This window comes from Urocampus carinirostris, chromosome 2 (genome assembly GCF_059441175.1).
Source record: "Urocampus carinirostris isolate Australia breed hairy pipefish chromosome 2, RoL_Ucar_1.0, whole genome shotgun sequence".
In the NCBI taxonomy this organism is placed as follows: domain Eukaryota; kingdom Metazoa; phylum Chordata; class Actinopteri; order Syngnathiformes; family Syngnathidae; genus Urocampus; species Urocampus carinirostris.
Window position 1 is genome coordinate 56,368,123 of NC_142350.1, and position 25,235 is coordinate 56,393,357.

General features: G+C 39.9%; 1 protein-coding gene and 1 pseudogene across 1 annotated transcript; both read left to right on the plus strand.

The window, feature by feature from the left end:
* Nucleotides 1-7,922: 7,922 nt before the first annotated feature.
* On the plus strand, nucleotides 7,923-23,435 carry dgat1b (diacylglycerol O-acyltransferase 1b). The gene is made up of 17 exons (XM_088328072.1): nucleotides 7,923-8,429; nucleotides 9,360-9,447; nucleotides 12,277-12,317; nucleotides 12,628-12,713; nucleotides 16,995-17,047; nucleotides 17,329-17,434; nucleotides 18,883-19,011; nucleotides 20,056-20,118; nucleotides 20,234-20,337; nucleotides 20,521-20,559; nucleotides 20,637-20,678; nucleotides 20,758-20,802; nucleotides 20,917-21,029; nucleotides 21,290-21,355; nucleotides 22,061-22,148; nucleotides 22,260-22,322; nucleotides 22,636-23,435. The coding sequence occupies exons 1-17, from the start codon at nucleotides 8,191-8,193 to the stop codon at nucleotides 22,771-22,773; spliced, it is 1,503 nt and encodes a 500-aa protein (XP_088184198.1). The 5' UTR covers nucleotides 7,923-8,190; the 3' UTR covers nucleotides 22,774-23,435.
* LOC148372641 (U2 spliceosomal RNA) lies at nucleotides 10,600-10,683 on the plus strand (annotated as a pseudogene).
* Nucleotides 23,436-25,235: the final 1,800 nt, after the last annotated feature.

A 25,235-nucleotide genomic window follows, 5' to 3' on the forward strand; every position in this document is an offset into this window, starting at 1 on the left:
AATGAAGAAATCTCGAGAAGGTAACACATGAGGTAGTCCCCTTTCCAGGATGACCAGGCTGCAATGGATGCTGCAAAAACAAATAATACACAGATATTGTCAACATAAAATATAGGTTATTCATATGCTATAGAATAGAAGAGTGTTTTAATCTTAGATTTAAATGTTTACACTGAGGTTGCAGATCAAATCTCAGGGAGAAGAGCATTCCACAGCACCGGGGCCTGAATGGAGAACGCTCTCGAACATGAGAATCTCTTCATGGCTCTTGGGATCACTAGTACAGTGATTTCAACCACTGTTTCACGGCACACTAGTGTCACTTTTTAAAATTTAAAACTTTATAAAAAATCTATGAATAATTTTCTGCAAATATTATGTCAGTTTCAAGTTTCTGTGCTGTAAAAACTTGGGGGTATTATACATTATATTGTAGATAGATAGATAGATAGATAGATAGATAGATAGATAGATAGATAGATAGATAGATAGATAGATAGATAGATAGATAGATAGATAGATAGATAGATAGATAGATAGATAGATAGATAGATAGATAGATAGATAGATAGATAGATAGATAGATAGATAGATAGATAGATAGATAGATAGATAGATAGATAGATAGATAGATAGATAGATACTCTATTCATCCCCACAGGGAAATTCACATTTCCAGCAGCATCCCTTCGCTGAGAACAATACAATAATAAAGCAAAAGGAATACAAATATACAAATACCCAATGTGACGTGCTAATACCCACTGTAGCGTGTTGTGTAGAGTATTTAAATAGTGCTACATAAAATACACTCTGCAATAAAAGTACGGTAATATGCAATGTAGGGGGTGTGGTTTAATGTGGGCCTTTACTCCGCCGGGTGGAGTTAAAGAGCCTCATGGCATGAGGAAAAAAAGATCTCTTCAGTCTGTCCGTGGTACAAGACAGTGACAGCAGTCTGTCGCTGAAGCTGCACTTCTGTCTGGATATAATGCTGTGTAGTGGATGTGATGAATTGTCCATGATTGACAGCAGCTTTTTCAGTGCCCGTCTCTCAGTTACTGTTGTCAGGTTGTCCAGCTCTGTGCCCACAACAGAGCTCGCTTTCCTCCTTCATGACGCTGCCTCCCCAACACGCTGCCACATAGAAAAGGGCGCTTGCCACAACTGTCTCATAGAATATTTTCAGGAGCTTTTTGCAGATGTTGAAGGAGGCCAGCCTTCTGAGGAAGCAAAGTCGGCTTTGACCTTTCCTACATAGAGCTTCTGTGTTGGCAGTCCAGTCCAGTTTGTTGTCCAGCTGCACACCCAGGTATTTGTAGGTCTGGACAAATTCTACACCTTCTCCTTTGATGGTTACAGGAACCGGGTGAGTTCTGGTTCTCCTGAAGTCCACCACCATCTTCCTGGTCTTGGTGGTGTTCAGGTGCAGGTGGTTTGCGTCGCTCCATCTGACAAAGTCCTGAATCAGTTTCCTGTACTCCTCCTCCTGCCCACTTCTGATACATCCCACGATCGCAGTGTCATCAGCAAACTTTTGCACATGGCAGGACTCAGAGATGTACTGAAAGTCCGATGTATACAGAGTGAATAGGAACGGAGAGAGCACGGTCCCCTGCGGAGATCCTGTGCTGCTAACCACAGTGTCCGATGTACAGCCCCCCTGTTTCACATACTGGGGTCTGCCTGTCAAGTAGTCCGTAATCCATTCTACAAGGTGTGAGCTAACTCCCATCTCTGTCAGTTTCCTACTCAGTAGCAGAGGCTGTATGGTATTGAAGGCACTGGAGAAGTCCAAAAATGTAATCCTCACAGCCCCCTTAGCCCTATCCAGGTGAGAGAGGGATCGGTGTAGCATGTAGACTATAGCATCCTCCACTCCCACCTTCTCCTGGTAAGCAAATTGCAGAGGGTCGATGGCGTAACGGACCTGTAGCCTCAGGTGGTGCAGCAGCAACCGCTCCATGGTTTTCATCACGTGTGATGTCAGGACGACCGGCCTGAAGTCGTTGAGTTCCTCAGGTTTTGATTTCTTTGGGACTGGGATGATGCAGGATGTTTTCCACAGCTGAGGGACCCTCCCCTGTTCAAGGCTCAGGTTGAGGAACTGGTTACCAACCAGTCGCAGGGCACACAGAAACAGACAACTCACTCGCTCATTCACACTTAGGGAAAATTTGCACCGGCCAATTAACCTGACATGCCTCTTTTTGGAATATCGGAGGAAACCCGAGTACCCGGCGGAAAAACCAACACAAGCACGGGGAAAACATGCAAACCCTGCACAGGAGGATTCAATCCCATGCCCTCCAGAACTGTGGCGCGGACGCGCGACCCACTCGTTCGCCGTGCTGCCCCAGTTGAGAACCAGTGCTTTATGTGGTCTGCATTTATATAGCGCTTTTAAAGTCAATGAAGACCTCCCAAAGCGCTTTACAATGTGCTTCACATTTTTCCCTTTTACACACTAACTAACCAATAGCAGAGTCAACCATGCAAGGCAACTACCGGCTATCGGGGGCATTAGGGATTCAGTGTCTTGCCCATGGACACTTCGACATATAACACGTAGGAGCCGGGAATTGAACCTGCAACCTTTGTAGCCAATTTCCTTTGGATTGGAACATAAGCAACATAAGCCTTATTTGTGAACCTTTGAGAACAAGATGGACCGATATGAAGCTATTTACATTTTTCATTTGATGTAACATTCAGGTTTTCATATGTAGGTACCCACATAAAACAGCAGGTGCTGTGCAATACCAGGAATTAGGCCTCTATTGCTTTTCTAGACAAAAATGCCAATAAGTGTTAACGCATGGCCTCCATTGTCTTTTATCACAGACTGTTTATCTAGCAGCATCATTCAGCACCTGTCTCAGTTATCCCTCACTCAACACCAAACCTGCAGCCATCTGATTTAAACACATATACCCTGGAGTTCAGACTCACGTCTTCACGCAAACATGAGTTCATACAGCATCACTCAGCTGACCTGAATGATGTTGGAGAGTGGATTTCTCCAGTGCCTGTGTTCAAGTGACTCATCCATCCTTCTACTGCTTCATTACAGCCTGCAAGGGCAAACACTATCTCCTGCTCCTTCTGCCACCCCAGCTGGAGACAGAGAGATGGAGATATACAGTAGGTAGGAAGTGTGATATTGCTCTTTCTATAGTATCGTCTCCCTCACTTCCATCTTGCTTTACTCCAAACTTATCTCTTGTCAGCCCATCTATTGCCTCATATCTATGTTTTCAATCACGCTTGCGCTCCTCTTCGACATACTTTGAGAGCAAGTTGAGATGCCACACAAAAACAAGTCCCTGGTGTTATAAGGTTTGGGCTCACTGACTTAAAAATGAGTGGTTTCCAAGAAATATGTAAGCGATAACTGGAAGGGTATTAATTTGTTTGGGATGGCATTAGTAAAACTTCACCGGAAAAGCGAATCACAATGTGTACAATGAGAAAAATATTTTCTCAAGGCAGAGAGCTAGATTGTGTTCTGCTGAGAGGCACAGCTTTTTGGAGGATAGAAAAAGAAATCCTACCCCAGGGTAAGGCATAAATAATGGATTGCTAAAACCTCTTATTCTCTCAATTTTATATGTCTAGCTGTTATCGAAAATAACTGGATGTGTGGCACATTAGCAGACTTGCACGCAACAGTGGTTCCTAGTCTGAGGAAGACTAACAGAGTATAAGTACAACTACAAGCCCCAACTTTCTTTGTTGTAGTGCTATGCAGTCACAAAACTATGCCGATATTAAAAGTAAAGTTGGTCTCGAGACTCAAAGTCAACTAAACATGAAAGTCAAAGAATCTTTGGACCAAGACATCAGTCTATCGCTTGAGACCTCAGCAAGTCTTGTGAGACTTTTAACTCCAATGCATCGAGAACCAAATGGATTTACATATTTCCACTGAACTGTTTCCTACAAGAAAACTGTGTCAAATATGAAAAAAAATGTGTCAAATAGGATAGTGAAACAAATATGAGGTTATACTAGAAGTTTGAAAAGTTCCCCTGTACAATGACTTATAAAGTTGCAATCGATCTGTTATACTGGTTATCTCTTCCCAACAACCACAGGCATCCAAACCTCATTACTCTTCAAGACAAGCATTTCGACAGAAAGACTGATAAAGCTAAATCAATGCCAGTGATCACTAGCTACCTTGATATGTAAAGCCAACCGGAGAAGAAACGACAGGAGAGTCTCATTGAAGGAAATCTTTCAAGGAGTTTCATCATGACAGGAATGAAGAAACAGATATCTAACCCTAACTTTTCAGTTATTGGACTTGGGTAGTTATGTTTGTTGTTCTAAGTAAGGTTTTCAACGTAATTGCCATGTGATTTAATGCAATTTGTCATCCAGTTGTAGGAACCATTGTGTATACGCCGTCACCCATAAATTTGAACCATAACAAAACGTTAAACCATGATATGGATACAAAATCTCTTGATTTTGCTAAAATTAAAACACGCTGTGCTACTACAATAACAATGGGAAACTGGAAAGTATTTAAAGTGCTGTGCTTGGTCAAAGTCCAGCAGATCTTTGAGTCTAATAACTTAAGTCTTTTGAACAATGAGGAATTGTAATACTGTGCCAATATTTCCTTCATGAGAAGTCTATTATACTAATATTTTGGCCATGTTTACTGCTATTAACTTGGATCTTACCAACATAAAATAACAATAAAATATGATATTTTCAACTGGAAATTCAACATAATTCCAAAACAAGTCCATAAATGATTCAGGAATACCCATTTTTCGAGTTGTAGGCAAGATATATATTTTTTACATTATTATGCTCTTGTTTAGGGTTGGTGATGGCCCTGGGGAAGACTCCGCACTTACCAAAGCCCAGCTAATCAGAGAGTTGGTGGCCGGGGTGAGAAGAGTACTTTATTCCCCTAACACATGAAAGGTCCCCGGTTCGAGACTGGTTGGAAACATATGTTGGCCTAGGGAGGGATGAGCGCCACCAGGCTGTACTTGTCCAAGACCCACCACAGGAAAACTAAATATGAATGAAATTACTCAATTTTGTGCAGGCTTGGGGAGTAACGGAACACATGGAACGACAAAAATGATGTTGGCAAGCTGTTTGGATTTATTTTCATTTTGTTTCTGTCGCATTTTATGTTAGTTTTGCCGGACATCAAAGAGATCAAAGCCAGGAGAGGAAGCTTACCACGTGTTGTGAGTCATAATTTTATTCATATTTAGTTTATGTTGTCTTTTATTAGCATATTTGGTATTGGAGTAATCCAAAGGTAATTGAAAGTAATCAAGTTAAAGTAACCCTACCCAACCCTGTTGGGGCACCAATGGAGACGCAACTCTGGACAGCTTTCTCCACTGTTGATAGTTCCTGGCTTGTTTTGGGGTCGTGGCAACATCGGCATCATTCGATTTCTTAATGATGTCAGCCCAGTTCTTTGTCGGTCTTCCTGCAAATCTTGGTCAAGATCTCTATCGTTTGCTCAACACCATTTAGCAATTATTATCATTGTAATTTACTCAAATATGCTTTACAAATGTCAAATATTTTTTTTAAATTATAATGTGTGAAAGATTTGAACCGAAATGAGAGAGGGAAGACCGTTTTTTCCAGAAATAATGGACTATGGCAGCACGGCGGGGCAGTGGTTAGCGCGTGTGCGGCACAGTTCTGAGGTCATGGGTTCAAATCCAGCGACCAACCTTCCTGTGCGGAGTTTGCAGGTTCTCCCCGTGCTTGCGCGGGTTTCCTCCGGGCACTCTGGTTTCCTCCCACATTCCAAAAACATGCATGTCAGGTTAATTGACCGGTCCAAATTGTCCCTAGGTATGAATGAGCGAGCGAATTGTCTGTCCCTGTGTGCCCTGCGACTGGCTGGCAACCAGTTCAGGGTGTCCCCTGCCCACTGCCCGGAGGTAGCTGGGATGGGCTCCAGCACCCCCGCGACCCTACTGAGGATAAGCGGTACAGATAATGGATGGATGGATGGATAACTGACTATGCCTTTCTGTGGACAGACATTGAGAATTAGCTTTGGCTAAAACAGTATGTGAAATGAGTTCATGGAGCATACTTGGGCTTTTTTAAATAAGCAAGGCAGTGGAGGCACTGCATTTAGGGACCTGTAGTTTGCGGGTTTTCTGTCGGGACATTACAGTATGTTTTCGTTTGAACAATTTTATTGACACTATTAACAGCAAATAAACAATGTGAGGTTTGAACAATTTTTCTCGACAATTTTAACAGCAATTAAGCATATTCACAATTTCGTTATATCTGACAATATGACGTTTTAACAATTTTTTCCAACATTTTTAACAGCAATTAAACACACCTCATCTCATCTCATCTCATCTCATTAGCTGCACCGCTTATCCTCAGTAGGGTCGCGGGGTGCTGGAGCCCATCCCAGCAAACATCGGGCAGTGGGCAGGGGACACCCTGAACTGGTTGCCAGCCAATCGCAGGGCCAATAAACACACAATTTCATGATTTCAAATCCCAACAATATGAGTTTTTATCGACACTTTTAACAGCAATTAAATACATTCACAATTTCATTTGAGGTTTGAACAATTTTTATCGACACTTTTAACAGCAGTTAACCAATGTGTAAAGGGCAACACTATTGTGCCAGGGCATAGATGCATGAAAAATAATTTCATGGGCCGGATATACCGTATTTTCCGCACTATAAGGCGCACCGGGTTATAGGGCGCACCCCAAAAAAATAGTTTTTGGTCCTATGTTTGACATACCGTATTTTCCACACTATAAGGCGCACCGGGTTATAGGGCGCACCCCAAAAAAATCGTTTTTGGTCCTATTTTTGACATACATAAGACGCACCGGATTATAAGGCACTACAATGGGAACGTCAACAAAACAGTCAGATAGTTCAGTCCAACTTATTACCCCCTTAACATTCCCAAACCTTGCAAAGTCGCAAATACGTGTCGAGAACACGTGCGGATGCGGTGACCGTACGATGTCACTCAAATGCATCGTTCCAAATATCATTCGGAAGGTTAAAGTCTTGGGATTCAAGAAATGCCAACCATTCCTTAGTTTCTATTTTCTTTTTCGCTCGCAACTTTACTGTGCATATGACAATAAACACTTGGAATTGAGTTTAATTTAAAAATAGAAACTCCATTCCATCCATTATCTGCACCGCTTATCACAGAAACATCGAGTTCAGTCAGAAACAAGATACAGGGAAAATATATAGCCGGAGTAGCTCACCGAAGTCGTTGTGTTCAATAATAATGTGCAACCATGGTCCCCTCTTATCCGTGAGTGTAGTAAATCCAGGAGAGTAAAATATTTACAAATACAGTACAGAATAGTAAAATACTGTTTTCTCTATGCCGTCAACCCAACTTGCTATTCACATTAATCTTTTTCGGCCAATTGCAGGCTTTGTTTTGCCCCTTTAGCCTATGCCAGCCTGTAAATGATGAAAAGGATCCGCCCCCTTTACCTCCGAATAACTTTAGCCAATAGTGATCGATTCAACTGATGATTGACACATCTTTTTCGGCCAATTGCAGGCTTTGTTTTGCGCCTTTAGCCTATGCGAGTCTGTAAATGATAAAAAGGATCCGCCCCTTTTACCTCTGAATAACTTTAGCCAATAGTGATCGATTCAAATGATGATTGACACATTGGTTAGCCAATGAAACGCCGGTAAATAAATCCCAGCATACACCACAATCTAGTCGGCGGCTGCAAGTTAGTTGCAAGACTTTGCGACTTAATATTGATCCATAAATAAGGCGCACTGTATTATAAGGCGCATGGTCAGCTTTTGAAAAAAATAAAGGCTTTTGGGTGCGCCTTATAGTGCGGAAAATACGGTATTTAAACGCCGGACCGGATGTGCACCGCGGGCTGTGAGTTTAACACCCATGGTGTCAAATTACATCACGCCCATTCTCCTTGCAGCATGATTCTTGTGACGTTATGACACTCCTACCTGATTGTGGACAGTGTGGAAATCCAAGTTTCGGGCGGATTTGTTTGACAACTACACAACTTCCTGCCTGTTTGTACTTCGCTACCACGCCCGCGTGACTGGATCCAGCATCAAGCATGCAACTTCTGAAAGTGGAAGAACAAAGTTAACTTCGGGCGTAAACTTTTCCCCCCTTTCCCCAACTGGCAGCCATGGGAGATATGGACATTACCGGGGCTTTTAGTCGAAAGAGAAGGACTACGTCCGCAGCGGGAAAAAGAGCGTCTTTGAAAGCGATGAATAAATGTATGTCGGTGAGTCGATTCCCAGTTGCCACCGACAAAATGCCCGAAGGTGAAGCAGGTTATGTGGACCGAATGTGCGAGACAGCCATGCCCACGACGAAGGTTGACAAAAAGAAACGTAACAACGATATAAATGAAAGATTAAGGTGAGTATTATATCAAAATATGCGGGGAAATTTACCTCAGGTATGGGTTTAATCCAGAATGAGCCGTGAAAGCCATGCAGAAGCTAACCTATATCATGTTTGCTAGTTTGGCGTTCAACATATCCTGGGATGATTTGACATTATTGAGTGGTATAAACTCTGGTGTAAACAAATATTATTTGTAAAAAGTGACTGATTTCCGACTGGTTGTAAAATTACCTAAATTGTGCAATACAGTAATCCCTCGGTTTTCGCGGTTAATAAGGACCAAGACCACCTGCGAAAACTGTAAATCCGCGAAGCAGCGGCGCCCCTTCAAAATGCTTAAAAAACGTATACAGGTATACAGTATACCCCCCTGTATACAGTACACCATATAGAATACGGGTAAAGAGAGAGAGAGTGAAATTCACGTTAAAACAAAAAAACTGTTAAATATGGTGTATGAACCCGGAATAGGACTGCGGCGAAACCACTACGAACCATTCAGTATGATTGTATTAACCGCTCTCAACCACATGCAGCAATCGCAGTTTATTTCGCTTGTTAACACTTTCAGTGATCAGTTGTGTAACTGTAACATTCATCCATATTTGTTGATGGCACCAGGTTACATATTTTTCTTTTACAATTCTAATTATCTGCTTATTTAGTAGTATGGGGCAATTTTTAAAAAAAACTGATTTTGTTTGTTTCCACAAGATTTCCCTGAAAGAAAAACAAAAAAAAAACAACTTAAAAATCTTAATTTATCCAGTGATCAGTCGAGTAACTGTCATTCATCCATATCTGTTGGTGCCAACAAATCGCATTTTTTTCTTTTTAAATCCACTGTACATATTTAAATTCAGAAGTTGAACACTATTTAGTAGCATCAAACCTAGCGGCAACTCGTTCATTCACTGTCGTTTTTCTTCTTGACTCATCAAGCTGCCACAAGACACAAGAGTCCCTACTGACATCATCCAGTGGTTTCAGTAACTACAGAGGGATTCTAAACTGGTGCGTGGTCATGCTGGTAAGAGAATATTCACTTAAAGCCTCAGGGTCATAGTTTCATATTCCCATATTTATTTATTTTATTAATATCGCTTGTACATTTTGGAGTTGCAGGCGAGTTTAATTTAGAGGAGGTGCACATGCTGGACTGGTTGCAAGCAGGACTCGTAATGTAAACGGCGACAATATGAACAAACAACCCTGGACGCTGGAAACAATTCAATGAGCCCAATTGTAGCCAGTCCAAAGTGTTCTCCGCCTCATGTAATTCCACAAATATAAGCTCCTGCTCACCAGTGACCCCAGTCAGGTCAAGGAAAAATGAATGAAGAGATTAATTGACATGACATGCATGTAGTTGAAATGGATATGTAACCACATACATCTTTAATATTAGTGAAATATGATTTAACACCCCTGCGCACGTCTCCAAATCTGCGTGTGGAATAGGAAAGTAAAGGCTGCCTTAAATACCGTTAATTCTGGACTATAGAGTGCACCTGATTATAAGCCGCACCCACCACATTTTAGGAGGATAACCGCTTTTGTACGTACACAAGCCGCACGTGTATATAAGCCGCGTGCGCCCGCGCTAAAACTTGTAACACAATTACAAAATTAACCCAAACCCTACTTTGAGTCCCGCGATTTTAACTGAGCATAACGTATTCAGTTCAACAACCACAGCCGGCAGAATGAACGGAAAATGATACCGGTAGTTAAGATATGATGCAGACCTGCAGAATCCAGATCCCGTTAAAAGTAATCCAAGGAAAAAAAAGTGTATATTTCCAAAGGTAAGGGTGGGAAAAATATATATCCACTTTTGTCTGTCGTGTCCACAAACAATCATCTTTACCGGTCCCCACTTCCCGTCATCCCCCGCGTCTGTTACGCCCCTTCCTTTTAATTGGTCAGTGCAAGACTTATCAGAATAATTGTCCAAAATAAATACATTACAAAAATATACAGTTGCAAATACATATTATACATGGTTACACATATTTACAAAGAAAGACGGTACACCGAGAGAGTTTTCAAAGCTTTAATAATAATATTATAACTTTCATCCCAAACCGTTTCTGTGAAGGGTAGCAAAACGCTACTAGCAACACACTCGCAACACAGCAAACGGGTCTGTTAAAAAAAACATACCGTAGATGTCGAAATCTTTTGCAATCCGGAGATGGAATAAGAGCTTGCTCTGTCCACTCCACGCATCGGCCCGGTATTGCAGTACCTCCGGGAACGGTGCATTCGCAATGATCGTAGCAAGGCTTTAAGGCTAGGACCTTAGCTTGGCCTTTTGGCTGAGAGTATTATGTATTATGAACTGACCAATAACAGATAATGAATAAAGAAGATAGATCAATAACCCCTTTGGATACTGTATATACAGTATTTATTCGTGTATAAAGTGCACTTGAGTATTGTGTAATTTTTTGTTAATTAAAAATCAAGTGTACACTTTTGTTTCACTTATTTCAGCTCAAACTTTAGGTGAAAATGTTGAATACGGGCAGCCTTTATTGAAATCATTTATTGACAACGTAAACCATGAACACAATACCAACATTAAATTTATTTAATGTCCCTCAAAGTCCGATTCATCATCAGATTCGCCAAAGAGTTGTTTTTCTCGTCATGCTATTTTTGTCTTATGTCTTTAAGGAGTACTTTCTGTCCTCTCTATTTTTTATTATTAATTTCTCGGTTCGATACCGGGTGGAAACATATGTCTGCCTGGAAAGGGGTGGGCGCCACCGGGCTGTACTTGCCCAAGACACACCACAGGAAATTGTGCCCCTACGGTCCTAAGTGTTGAGGGAACCAACCAACCAACCGTGACTCAAATAGTGTGATAATGAGATAAAACCTAATGCCTTTTTGTATGTCATGAATATCGCTGTTTGTCTAGTGGTTGGGATTCGATGAATTCACCGCCGAGACAAGGGTTCGATTCCCTTTGCATCCAATGTTTTGCGATCGTGTTCAATTATATTTTTCCACTACTCAATTATTGCTCAGTTATGGTTATAAATTACCGTAAAACCTCATGTATGACGCACAAACTTTGAGTTCTTTTTGAGGTTTAAAAAAAGTGCATTACACGTGAACAAATACAGTAATGTAATCCCCAACGTATTGGACTGACAAGTGTTAAAAAAAAAGAAAAAAGTATGTTGCATTTTATCGACACTTTGCTTTCAAACTCTCACTTGGTCTATCTCATTGTCAGAATTGGCCATTTGCCATCTTTTGACCACTGTATAAATATACATCTTGGCAAGGTGTTTTGTTTTCGATCGATGGTCCCCTTAACGTGCTGTGAGTAAATTTAAAGTCTCGATCAAATGTACTCATATCCCAGATTATTTCCAGGAATGCCACAATGATTGAATACAAAGGCAAGTATGTTAACACATTTCTCAGAGTTTTGTCTTTTCTGCTGGAATAGAGAGTACTGAATGCGAGAGAATAGGAGCAGGGATGAGGCTGTAGCAAAGCCTGCCTGCTGCTAATCCAGCCTTTGAACACAGATCGTGGTGTTCATCACGAGAGGTTTTCCCTTCATTCCTACTGAACTTCTGTCCCATCCCCAGGCACGGAGCCTTTGTACGGGGTAATGAGATATCACCATCCATTCACATGTAGAGCGAGTGAGCAAGAGAGATTTAAAAAAAAAATACAAGGAAAATATGATGAAGTAGAAGAACAAGTAATGGCAATAAAGAATAGTGAAGAAAACGGAGAATTTATCCCATTAATGGAAAAAAAGTGACTGAAAGAACATTTCTACCAGGAAATACATGTTGCTTTAACCTATAACTTTTGTTTCTTCATACAGGTACTTAGTAATGCCCGACTGTTTCTAGAAAACCTTTTAAGGTAAACATGTTTTGCTTTCAAATGCATCCTCCTTTTATTCCGCTCTTACCATAACATCATGTTTTCAGTCTGTTAGATCTATTTTACGTGTTCTGTCAGTACCAACTTGGCCTCAAATTATGATTCCAATGCTGGCACCTGGTATTTTCAGTCCAGTTACCATGCCAGCTAATTTGAATTTCTTGTGAAGTTTGTGTGTGTTAAGTCCATTACATCTCCTATATTTGTTTTTTAGGGTATGCAAATGCAGAGTCAAATTTCCTGTACTCAGTTCTTATTCTTCATCTTGTATTTTGTTCTAATGTAACAGGTACGGGATTCTGGTGGATCCTATTCAAGTGATTTCCTTATTTTTGAAGGACCCATACAGTTGGCCTGCGGTATGCCTGATAATTGGTACGTTCTACTTCAAGGCTCAAAAACATTTTTGAAGCTAAGAGCTACTTTTTCTTATTGATTGGCATAGAGGACTATTATTTTGACATATTTTTCTAAAATAATTTATGAAACCCTGTGTGTGAGGCTTCAGCCAATTTATATAAATAGTGTTGTGCGGTACCTGGGTAATCTGGGACCCATAACATCCTTTAGGGGTGGGACGATAAGGTAATTTTTAAGCACTTTTATTTTACCTAAAAATGACTCAAAAGTTGCGGTAACCGTTATACACAAGGTTTTACTGTATTATTTAAAAACTGGTTGTAACGGGATTTGAACCCAGGTCAGAGTGACAAAATCTACCAGAAGTAACATTCCAAAAGGGTCGCAATATCTTTGGTTACAGTACCACAGACAAATGTTAATTTCGTTGTGCATGTCACATGTTTTAATGAAAATACATGTGTCACTAGCAATGTTTAGAATAGAATTTAAGAATATTATTAAGTGTTATTGTAATATGTGAAACCCTCAGGGCAATTAACATTCGTCTCTATTACCCTGACCAAAAATAGTGTGATGGTGAGATAAAATATAATGCCTTTTTATATGTCACCTATACCACTGATGGTCCAGTGGTTAGAATTCGCGTCCAACTGCAAAGTTTGAGATGAGGAATAAAACTAAATTTTATACCGATTTCTAATCTAATATGTAAGGGTACGTGTTATACAAGAAGTGCTTTATACACAAATATATACAGTATTTAAACACCCTGCTATTTTGCTATTTTTTCCACTTAGAAATCATGGATGGGTCTGATTTTTTTTTTTATCCTAGGGGCCTTTCCACTGTGAGATACACTAAAAAGAAAAATCCACAAATCACAATGCATGATCTTTTCAAAATGTATTTGTGTGATACAGCTGCAAAAAAGTATTTGAACCTGTGTATCACCTAGAAGTCTGACCGTGAAAGACCTGGTAGTCCGTCTGTTAGAAGTCCATCTACACTCAATGTATCATCCTGAATCAGATGCACCTGTTTGAGGACGTTAGCTGCATAAAGACACCTGTCCACCCCATGCAATCATTAAGACTTTAACTTGTTACATGAAAAAGACCAAAGAGCTGTCCAAAGACACCAGAGACAAAATTGTACACCTCCACAAGGCTGGAAAGGGCTACGGAGCAATTGCCAGGCAGCTTGATGAAAAAAGGTCCACTGTTGGAGCAATCATTAGAAAATGAAAGAAGCTAAACATGACTGGTCAATTTCAATCGGAGTGGAGCCCCATGTAAGATATCACCTCGTGTGGTCTCAATGATTCTAAGAAAGGTGAGAAATCAGCTCGGAACTACACAGCAGGAGTTGGACAATGACCTGAAAAGAGTGGGGACCACTGTTTCCAAGGTTATTGTAGGTAATACACTAAGGCGTCATGATTTGAAATTATGCATGGCACGAAAGGTTCCCCTGCTAAAACCAACACATGTCAAGTTTGCATATGACCATTTGGATGATACAGAGGAGTCATGGGAGAAGGTTTTGTGGTCAGATGAGACCAAAATTTAACTTTTTGGTCATAATTCCACTAAGAGTGTTGGGAGGAATGGAGAGTACAATCCGAAGAACACCATCCCAACTGTGAAGCATGGGGGTGGTAGCATCATGCATTGGGGTGTTTTTCTGCACATGGCACATGACTGGGGTCGTGTATTATGAGAATTTGGGGAACAACCTCCTTCCCTCAGTCAGAGCATTGAAGATGGGTCGTGGCTGGGTCTTTCAACAGGACAACGACCCGAAGCACACAGCCAGGAAAACCAAGGAGTGTCTCTGTAAGAAGCATATCAAGGTTCTTTCATGGACCAGCTATTCTCCAGACCTAAACCCAATCGAACATCTTTGGAGGGAGCTCAAACTCCTTTTTTCCTAGTGACAGCCCAAAAACCTGACTGAGTGGGCCAAGATCCCTCCTGCAGTGTGTGCAAACCTGGTGAAAAGACTGCAGGAAACATTTGACCTCTGTAATAGCAAATGCTACTGTACCAAATATTAACATTCATTTTTTCAGGTGTTCAAATACTTATTCGCAGCTGTATCGCACAAATAAATCGTTTAAAAAAATCATGCATTGTGATTTTGGGATTTTTCTTTTAGTCTATCTCTCTCACAGTGGACATGCACCTATGATGAAAATTTCAGACCCCTCATAGATTTCGAAGTGGGAAATAGCAAAATAGTATGGCGTTCGAATACTTATTTTCTAATATATCAAGATGTTATTACCACATTGTAATACTAACGTTGAGTCAACCACTAAAACATCATGTTAGGAATCAAATTTACTGGAAAATAGCAATGACCTATCACTTGTGAGTTAGTTTCAGAACCTGTCCGTGGGCTACTCAGGTGTTCTTAGAGGGCCACCACGTTGGGCACCCCTGTACTACCAGATACACATTCAGGTTATGAGGCAAAACCTATTGATGAATTAATTATTCTGTCCTTAAACGCTGTTATGTTTACACAGAATGGAAAATTATCATTTCGGAAATATAGCTTATATAATATAGTAAATAGTTAGATTTGATGCATTAACAACTCGACTTGGCGACTTAAGTTTCTTTGTTTGGGGCAGAGTTGCACATTTGTATTTTTTGTAATGCACAAGGTGAATGTCTGCAGTGGTGCAACTCACTCGGTCTCTTGAGGGATGCCCAGTTGGCCTATATACCGAGGTACCGCATAGGTATTGTGCTTCAAAGAAAATAAGCCACATAAACCACTTTTGAAAGAGCAGATCATCCTGACTCAACTTTATTTTCGAGCACTCGCTATTCAGATTGAAGTGTGGCTGATCCCCATAAAAAGAACATATATGATAACCTATGTCTATGAATGAAACTTGTTATCTTTAATAAGGACAATAGAATTTAGTTTGACTTTTATTTCAGGATTTTACTGCTTCATTTCTTTTTGTGCGAAACCTGATGGGATTTGTGACTAATCTGTGTAACACATTTTTACACACCACTGATAAGCCATTGCTATGAATGTCGGCATTTAATAAATCTTTAGTGAAGTGAATCAAAGGAAATTAATTACTTGTAATACTTGTGAAGGCATGCATGGCAACTTGTATGGTCCGTTAGTGCCAGCTCATTTCTTTTGCTAGGATTGCAGTGAAATTGAGTGTAATCATGTGTGGCCAATGGCAAAAGGGTTTGTGTGCTTTAACATTTACCCAAAAATATTTTGAAGGTCTTTTGTGTAGAATAAAACATGTTAATCAACTGTGATACCATTAGTCATTTTTGTAGTGATATAGATTTTATTCATGGTAAAACTTGCCATTATGATATGTTGGTATGCTAGTACATTATAGGTACTGTATTTGTTCGTGCACCGTTAATTGTTTTATTAAATAACGGTATAACATTTGGTTTCACTTTCTCAGCTCATACTGAGCATTTTAAGTGACAAATGTTGAATCTGTGAGACCATAAAAAAAATAATTTATTGACAACTTGAATTATTAAAGCAATAGCAACATAACATTTACAATGCAAGCACGGCAGCGCAGTGGTTAGCGTGTGTGCGGCACAGTTCTGAGGTCATGAGATCAAACCTCCTGTATGGAGTTTGCATGATCTCCCAGTGCTTGCGTGGGTTTACTCCAGGCATTCCGGTTTCCTCCCACATTCCAAAAACATGCATGTATGGTTAATTCGCTGGTCCAAATTGTGCCTAGCAAGCGAGCGAATGGTTGTCTGTCCCTGTGTGCCCTGCGATTGGCTGGCAACCAGTTCAGGGTGTCCCCTGCCCACTGCCCGAAGATAGCTGGGATGGGCTCCAGCACCCCCCGCGACCCTACTGAGGGTAAGCGGCGCATATAATGGATGGATAGATTTACAATGCATTTATCTGATGTCCTTCAAAGTCCAATTCATCATCAGATACACCCAATGTGTTTATTTAGATCTTTCAGGATGAGTTTCTGACTTCTCTTTTTTTAACATACAGTATGTCTCTGGTACCATGATTTATGATAGTGTGATAATCAGATAAAATTGAATTTGGCTCTCTCACCGTTGCGACCCGCGTTTACTTCTCGTTGTGTCCAATCTTTTGAGATTGTGGTCAGATATTTTTCGATTAATCATTGCACAAACTTTTTGCGTTAGCAAACTTTAATTCTTGTTTTTGTGGGGGGTACAAATATGCATTATACACAAATAAATAAGGTAATAGCAAATTGAAGGTAGTAAATTGTTGACTTATTGTTCTCAACAGTCTCCAATGTGTTTATCATGGTGGCTCTTTATACAGAGAGACAGTTGTCAAAGGTAAGAAACCCGCAATCCCTCAATTTACCATTTAAAGTCCTTACATCAAATGAACTTTATCTGTTTTTGATTCCTTTTCTAAAACCATCCTTCAGTAATTATAAAGGTTGCTAATAAAAGGCAGAATTACTTCACCACCTTCCAGCCATGTTTTATTCTGATAAAACAAATGCTTTTTGAAAAGCTTTACCTTCTTAACCAGTAATCAATCGCAGCACATTCAGCTAAGTGTAATGCCAATTTTTTATTTTGTTATTGTTTTTTTTTCTCCTTTTGCCTAGGGTTCTTTCAGTGAGCATGTGGGCTTTCTTGTCCATAGTGTTAATTTGACTGTCATGCTGACATTCCCTGCTGCAGTGGTACTCTTGGTTCCTTCCACAACCCCAGGTAAAGGAAATTAAAATAATCTTTTTCAATTGTTGCTTAATGGCTCTCGATTTATTGCTAACCAGATAAGAGTGTTGCAGGCTAGAAGCAGTAAGCCCCTGCAACAGACGTATGTGTGAATTTGAAAATAATGTCATTGCATTTAGGATTAAGAGGGCATTCCTATCTTTGTCCTTCAAAGAAGTGGCCATCCCAATTGATTGTGCAGTAAAAGACATCTTCTATAAGCCTGTCATAATTGAAGCCGCTTAGTGGTAATGGACCAGTTGGTCATGACTGGATTGTATCCAGCTGGCTGGCAGAGGAGGGGACGGGAAGTATAGGAGGTGGCTAGTCTTGCTTAAACCGTGTATCGTTTTCAGGACAGGGGTCATCTAGGGACAGTCTTGAATACTGTATCTGACGTTAAGTGGATATCCTTGACATGAGCTGAAGAAAGGCACACATTGAGAGCACTTAATAATTTCCAGAACCAGTTAAATAGATTTGGATATTTCTCTGCTTCACACCAGGGTGTGTTTATTTTACTTTTTTCTTGGTCATAATCAACAGGCAGGTGTAAATCACATCCCCATCAAGGTCTTTGCTGTCATCTAATGGCCAGAAGTTTCACACTATTAACATAATACAGTTTGGCTTGTATAAATCCTTGGCATTGCTTCTGTCCTTTAGTCATCTGTCTCACGCAGCCATGTATAATTTTATGAGACATCTTACGAGGCTGATAATGGGTTTCTTGCAAATGCATGGTAATTTGGTTGTTGCATAGCATGTATCATGTTGCGACGTTGACTTGGCATTGAGAGTAGTTGACAGACTAAACATCATAAAAACCCCAAAAGTGTCACTGGTTCTTTTTGATCCCTCTCTCCTCCCGGATGGTCCTGTCCTCTCCTCTTACTGGGAGGCGAACAAGTACAGGAGTCAGCCCATCTGTCTGTTCTCCTCCAAGCTCTCCTGTTCACACCGGAAGGGCAGTATAAGAGGGCTGGTTTGTGTGAAAGACCACCAAGTAAGTGTATGTAAACACAAGCCTACCTCCACAGCAGCCAGGATAATGAAAAGAAAAAGAACCAAATTTCAGTCTTAAACATACTCCATGACATTTAGCTGGTTGAATTTTAACTAATGCTGTGCCTCAATCACTTACATGGAAAGCTAACGCATCAGTGTGCGTGTGTGTGCCTCACTATGATCACCAGTAGCTGTCTCGAGGCTACATTAGCCAGAGAGACAGATGGCAAACGGATCAGATCGACTGTGATTTGACGCCAGGTGTTCTGACCTGCGCCTTACCCTGCTGGCTCAACAGTCTATTTGTGCCTCTACCGCAAATGTGAAAATGTACCCGTGCGATAAAGTGTGCATATTTGTGAGCCTCTGCAGGCAAACTACTGTTCTTTTGTCAGTATCACAACTAAGCTCTCGCTTCCCTCCCTATTTTTCAGTCGGAGGCACGTTTGCACTCGGTACTTACACCATTCTCTTCCTCAAGCTTTACTCCTATAAGGACGTCAACATGTGGTGTCGGGAGCTTAGCACCATCAAGGCCAAAAAACTGGCGAGGTCATTGTCATGTAAGTTAGATGCACTCACACACAAACGTAGTTCTATCATTTGCTTATGTTCTTATAGTGGCATCTATGGGCTAGCATGTGGTATTGCAGCATTCTGGATACAGTTTTACAAAACACGCATGAATATGTGGCTTTTGCTTCACTAAGGTTCTAAGATACAAGGAGAAATAAGTACAATTCATCAAAGATTATCTAAATGGGTATTTTTCAACCTTTTTGGAGCCAAGGCACACTAGTTTCATAAAACATATTTAGGCACAAAATCTGTCCAAAATGTCTAGAAATTAAATCCTGGCACTAGTTTAAAAATGTTTTTAATCTTAAATTATAGTGTTGCCTAAATTGACATGATTACGTTTTTCTTATCAATGATGGTCACATGAGGTAATACAGGTTATTCCTTTAATAAATTCTGCAGTAATTCTTTTGGTATATTTCTATACATTTCTTTAAATATTTACTACATTTTAATGTTGTTTACTATAAAAATAACACGAGTAATTAAAGTCAGCTAAACTTAGCAGCAAGTAGAGTATTTTTTTCCACCACATCTTAACCTTTTACAGTTTTTGGGGGTATTTTATTGCATTAAGAATAGGCAAATTTTGCTTAATTTTAATATATTATTTTTAGGGAGTCTGATCATACACAGCTTCTTAAAAAATGTTATTAAATACATGACGGATGATTAATAGTTTGCTCAACATTTGCTTTAAACGGTAAGGTGTTTTGAAATATTACACACTACAAAAAGTACAACACCAAGCTGTTAGTTATCAAGGTAAGATTGGCATTTATGTACAGTTTAGCACAGGGGTTGGGAACCTTTAATCCCTAATGCCCCCAATAAGCAGGTTGGCGCCTTGCATGGCTGACTCCCTATTGGTGTGTGAGTGTGTGAATGGGTAAGTGTGAAGCACATTGTAAAGCGCTTTGGGAGGTCTTCATTGACTTGAAAAGCGCTATATAAATGCAGATCATTTACATTTACGTAGTCTGAGCTGTGGGTGGTTGTTTGAGTGTGCAATTTGCTTTGATTCGTAGGTCCGTCATCAAAATCCGAGGGTGATCAAAAAGTGTGTTACCCTGGCAACCTTACAATCAGAGGTATTTATTTTTTGTACATTTCTTAATGATTGTGTTTATTTCCTTTATTGATTTCTCGTACCCCAAAATAATTTGGAGAATGCCATGTTTATATTTCCTCATTGTATACCTGCAGACTTATACTACTTTGCTTTTGCTCCGACTCTGTGCTACGAGCTTAACTTTCCTCGCTCTCCCAAGATACGCATGAGTTTCCTCCTCAGGCGGCTTTTTGAGATGGTAAGGAGATATTTCATCCATCACATCATATAAAAGATGTTTAACTCAAAATAACCCACTTCACATTTACGTATTTATTCGGATGTAGATGATAATTCCAGGTCAAACAGTTTTCTGTAGCTTACTTGGGACTAGTTTAAACGATTGATACTTTTAATGTTTTAAATGTGTGTTTATCCCCAGTTGTTCCTCATTCAGATGTTAGTGGGTCTAACTCAACAGGTATTAACACAATTCTAGCATTTCTTTTGATCTTGTGTTCATGTTTTTTATTATAACTGAGTTTTTTCCTCTTCTAGTGGATGATTCCCATCATTCAAAGCTCTATGAAGCCGCTGGAGGTGAACGTTGTGCATGGCAGGCGTGTTTTAAACGGTTTAAAATATGTAACCGTTCCTCCTCTTTCTTCTTGTATTGAAGGACATGGATCTATCTCGGATGACTGAGAGGCTCTTGAGATTGGCTGTGAGTAGAAAATATAAATAGTGGGTACCCATTACATCGGGCTTTGCTTAAAACAGAAAGCCTTTTTTATTGCATGTCTGGTATCTTTATTGTGTTTCTGCCGTTTCTCTGTAGGTACCCAACCACTTGTTGTGGTTGATTTTTTTCTACTGGTTCTTCCACTCATCTTTGAACTTTTCAGCAGAGCTTCTGCGCTTCGGAGACCGCCAATTTTACAAAGACTGGTGGTTGGTATTTGGCTCTGTTCGTTTTGCCGTTGTTGTTTCCTCTGCTCCATTTACTGTGGTCTTCAGTCGAGTACTGTTACTGTAATTCAGGGCTGTGAATGCGACGAGTGGCATTTTGCAAAACCCAGGGGGGTACGAGAGGGTGTTAAAATTGTCTGATAGAAAGACTTTTCCATCAGTATTAATGAAAGTGTCATGCCCAGTGATCCATAATTTAAGTCCTGTAAAGCCTCTGTATCCCTTTTCCTGACTCATTTCAGGAACTCCGAGACGGTGACATATTTTTGGCAGAACTGGAACATTCCCGTTCACAAGTGGTGTCTCCGGTGAGTTATTCACACACTTAAACTTGGAGATGGACCAGTAAGAGTCATCGAAGTATATTTAGGGGAACTTCTTCTTAGATACAAGCAGACTGTACATGATTCTATGATGTTATGGAGCTGTTATTTGATATTTAATATTTTTCATGTCTTAATTGCTAGGCCAAGTCAAGTCACATTTGTTTGTATAGCCCTTAATCACAAGATGTCTCAAAGGACTGCACAGTATTAGAATTACACCATCGCCTGATCTTACACCAACATGCAGGCAAGGAAAAACTCGAAACCTCAATGTGAGGAAAAAAGAAACCTTGAGAAGGGGCCTCACAAGTGGCAATCCCCCTTCCAGGATGACCATGGTCGAATCGACTTAGCATTGGGTAAACAGTACACAAAACATAGTGAACATCAATAAGAGACTAAGAGGTAGCACGACAGCAACGATGCCTTATGCCTGTAACACAGTCTAATCCTTGTTATACTAGCACCAGGTGCTAAAACTTCCACACCACACAGCAGTGGGGAGTTTTTTTTTTCATATACATTTTTAGTTAAAAACAAAATCCCTAACTTATATAGAATACAGCTTAATGCGTGTTTGATGTACAATATTTACAAAGATAACAATGCGATTTCATGTCACATGTTGCTGCACATTTTCTGTTCAATTCAAGTGTCAAGCTCAGTCACATTTTGCTCTACTTGCAGCCATTTTTACAAGCCATTGCTCAGGAGAGGTTATAGTAAGATAGTCAGCCAGTCAGCGGTCTTCTTCCTGTCTGCATTCTTTCACGAGGTATAGCTCAGCCCATGAAGTACCCCTCTGTTCATATAAATATTTAGACGCAGACATAAAATTGAAAATGTTCAATGCCATCTGTTTTTTTTCTGTCCTCTTTATAATTAGTATCTGGTGAGTGTTCCTCTGAGGATGTTCAGACTGTGGGCCTTTATGGGCATGATGGCTCAGGTAAGCTGATTTTTGAACCCATTTGTGCCCTATATGTTTTTCTTTCTTCTTTGTGAGTTGAATAATTGCTCAGTAGGGAAAATTACCTGAGAAAAAAACATTTTAGATGCTCATACATCGTATCACAGTCATACTGTTTATTTGGACAAATCACAGCTATTAAGTAGCTGTATAGTGAGTGTTTAATTTCTTAGCCAAATACGTTTTTCCTAGGCATTCTTTGGAGTATATCAACATATGTTTGATCTTTAAAGGGATTATTTCCTTCCGTCTAATTATAAACCTAAATGTTGTCGTCTTTTCTCTTAATTAGCTTCCCTTGGCATGGTTTGTTGGGTATCATCTACGTGGTAACTATGGCAACGCCGCTGTCTGGATGTCACTCATAATTGGTCAACCATTCGCTGTCCTGATGTACGTCCACGACTACTACGTTTTGCATTACCGATGAGAGACCGCCTGATTTGTTTAAATATATTATATGTTTTAGATATTATATCCCTAGACCCATGTTGGGTTTGTCTTGGTAGCGTTAGAATGCCTTTGTTGCCTTTATTTCTATTTTGTCATCATTCATTTTCACACTATTGTGACATTTAAAAGTATCCTTAAATTAATTGTTTTGAAATATCCTCTCATTTATATTTGAATATCCTGACAAAGCCAATCTAAATCTTTTTTTGTCTGCAGGGATAATGCAATAGTTTTTCCTCTCTCTTAGGAACGGTATGTTATATGAAAATGAAAATATTATGTCTTTTTGCCGGTGTCTGTACATTTTGTTGGCACTGTAGCAGAATACTGTACACAAAAACGCCAACTATTTTTATTGCTGCACATTTCAGTCTATAAAAAGTCTGCACTAAAACGGATTTTGCTACAAAAACGGGTTTCCGGTACTACAATACTTTTTGTAAACTTTTGTTCAAGCTTCCTTGTGTTCTTCTCTAGTAGGTAAAATGGGGAAATTATATAGTTTTCAATGTAATGGTGACCATGTTTTAAGTGCCTTATGGTGTGTTTGTCATAGGGCTTTATCAAAATGTGAATGAGCTCCTGAAAAATGTTTGCTGGTGAGATTTATCTGCAAAACCGTTAGGAATTGTTTTATTTTCATCCAAAACTGTGCTGTAAAGGGTTTTAAGAAATAAATGTATTTTTTATGTCTCAACCGTCCTAAGTTCTTGTTTGTTTTCCTATAAACCTTCAACTAGATTTTACCCACATTCACATTTAAATCCAGACTTCCATGTACAAAATGAGAATAGAAGGTAGTACTTTTTCATTAGCTCTTATCAAATCAAACATTATTAATACACCACGTTCAAACATAAAATGCCCCTCAGTGTTTAGTAATACTTTTAAACATCTTTATATTCGTGCAGTAGGTGAGAAAACACTTTGTGAGCAAAAGTGAAGGAGAAAAAAAAAAACCTCAACGGTGGCTCATCAACACTCACAGTGTCTCATCTCATCTCATTAGCCGTACCGCTTATCCTCAGTAGGGTCGCGGGGGGGCTGGAGCCCATCCCAGCAATCATCGGGCAGTGGGCAGGGGACACCCTGAACTGGTTGCCAGCCAATCGCAGGGCACACAGGGACAGACAACTCATTTGCTCATTCACACCTAGGGACAATTTGGACCGGCCAATTCACCTGAAATGCATGTCTTTGGAATGTGGGAGGAAACCGGAGTGCCCGGAGGAAACCCACGCAAGCACGGGGAGAACATACAAACTCCGCACAGAAAGTCTGGAGCTGGATTTGAACCCACGACAGGTTCCCATGACTGAACTGTGCCGCACAAGCGCTAACCACTGCACCGCCGTGCTGCCCTCACTCACAGTGTGATAAAGCTAATGTATGTAGCCTGCCGCTAAAGCAGGGATGGGCAAACTACTACCCGTCAGCCCTTCTAATTCCGCCCGGAAAAAAATGTTAAAAATATAATGGTAATATATCCTATCCTAATATATCCTTATACTAATAGTATACAGCTTACTTTTGGGATCAAATTGAGACTTTTGCCTTCCCATAGAAAGATCTGAACAAGTGTAACCAATCAAAGTGTAGATGACAAGACAAACAGCGTCTCTGCCCAGCTCAAGAACTTAACTAAAACGTGTCTTTCTTGAGATAGGCATTTTTTTCCTTAAAATCCCTAAAAGAATCAATTCGCTGAAAAGGTCCACAACCCCCACCCAACCAAAAAAAATATATGTATATGATGTTTTGGTGCTACTCTTGCTACTCTGGCCCCACCTCATAATAGAACAAGAAATCATACATGTAGCATGTTTGTTCTTGTAATCTGTTATTCTTATCATGTATTTATTTAACAAGATAATTATGCAATAAAATATTCTGAGCATACCTTAATTATAACCTAACACACTTTCAATGCATATAAATATCAAATTTAGTGCTTACGATAGGGACATCATATAATCATTTGCTATACTCCGTGTTTTAAAACAAATTTGATTATGTACATATACATGAACTGAAATATTACATGAAAGTCAAGATTTCTGCAAGTACATTTATTCTAAATGCATGAGAACAACAGATCATATTTGCCAAGGTATCTGGTTATTTGATACAAATCAATTATTTTTTTCTTGTAAGTCCGGCCCCTCTGCCAAATTTTGAAACTTTAGACCTGCGCACTTTAGCGCACGTTTGACCCTCATCTGTCCTTTCAAACACAGATTAAGAATATTACTAGAACAGCTTGTTTCCATCTTCGCAACGTTGCTAAATTTCGCCCGATGCTGTCTCAGTCGGATGCAGATTTTATAATTCATGCGTTTGTTACCTCCCATCTCTATTACTATAATGCACTACTCTTCGGTCTCCCGAAATACAAAATCAAGAGCCTTCAGCTGGTTCAAAATTCTGCAGCGAGTCTTT

Excerpts from the sequence above, each read along its gene's own strand:
- dgat1b (XM_088328072.1), top strand. The coding sequence starts at position 8,191 with ATGGGAGATATGGACATTACCGGGGCTTTTAGTCGAAAGAGAAGGACT. Across the intron at positions 19,012-20,055 it reads ACTGGCGAGGTCATTGTCAT|GTCCGTCATCAAAATCCGAG; the intron begins GTAAGTTAGATG and ends TTTGATTCGTAG. Across the intron at positions 20,803-20,916 it reads AGAGGCTCTTGAGATTGGCT|GTACCCAACCACTTGTTGTG; the intron begins GTGAGTAGAAAA and ends GTTTCTCTGTAG.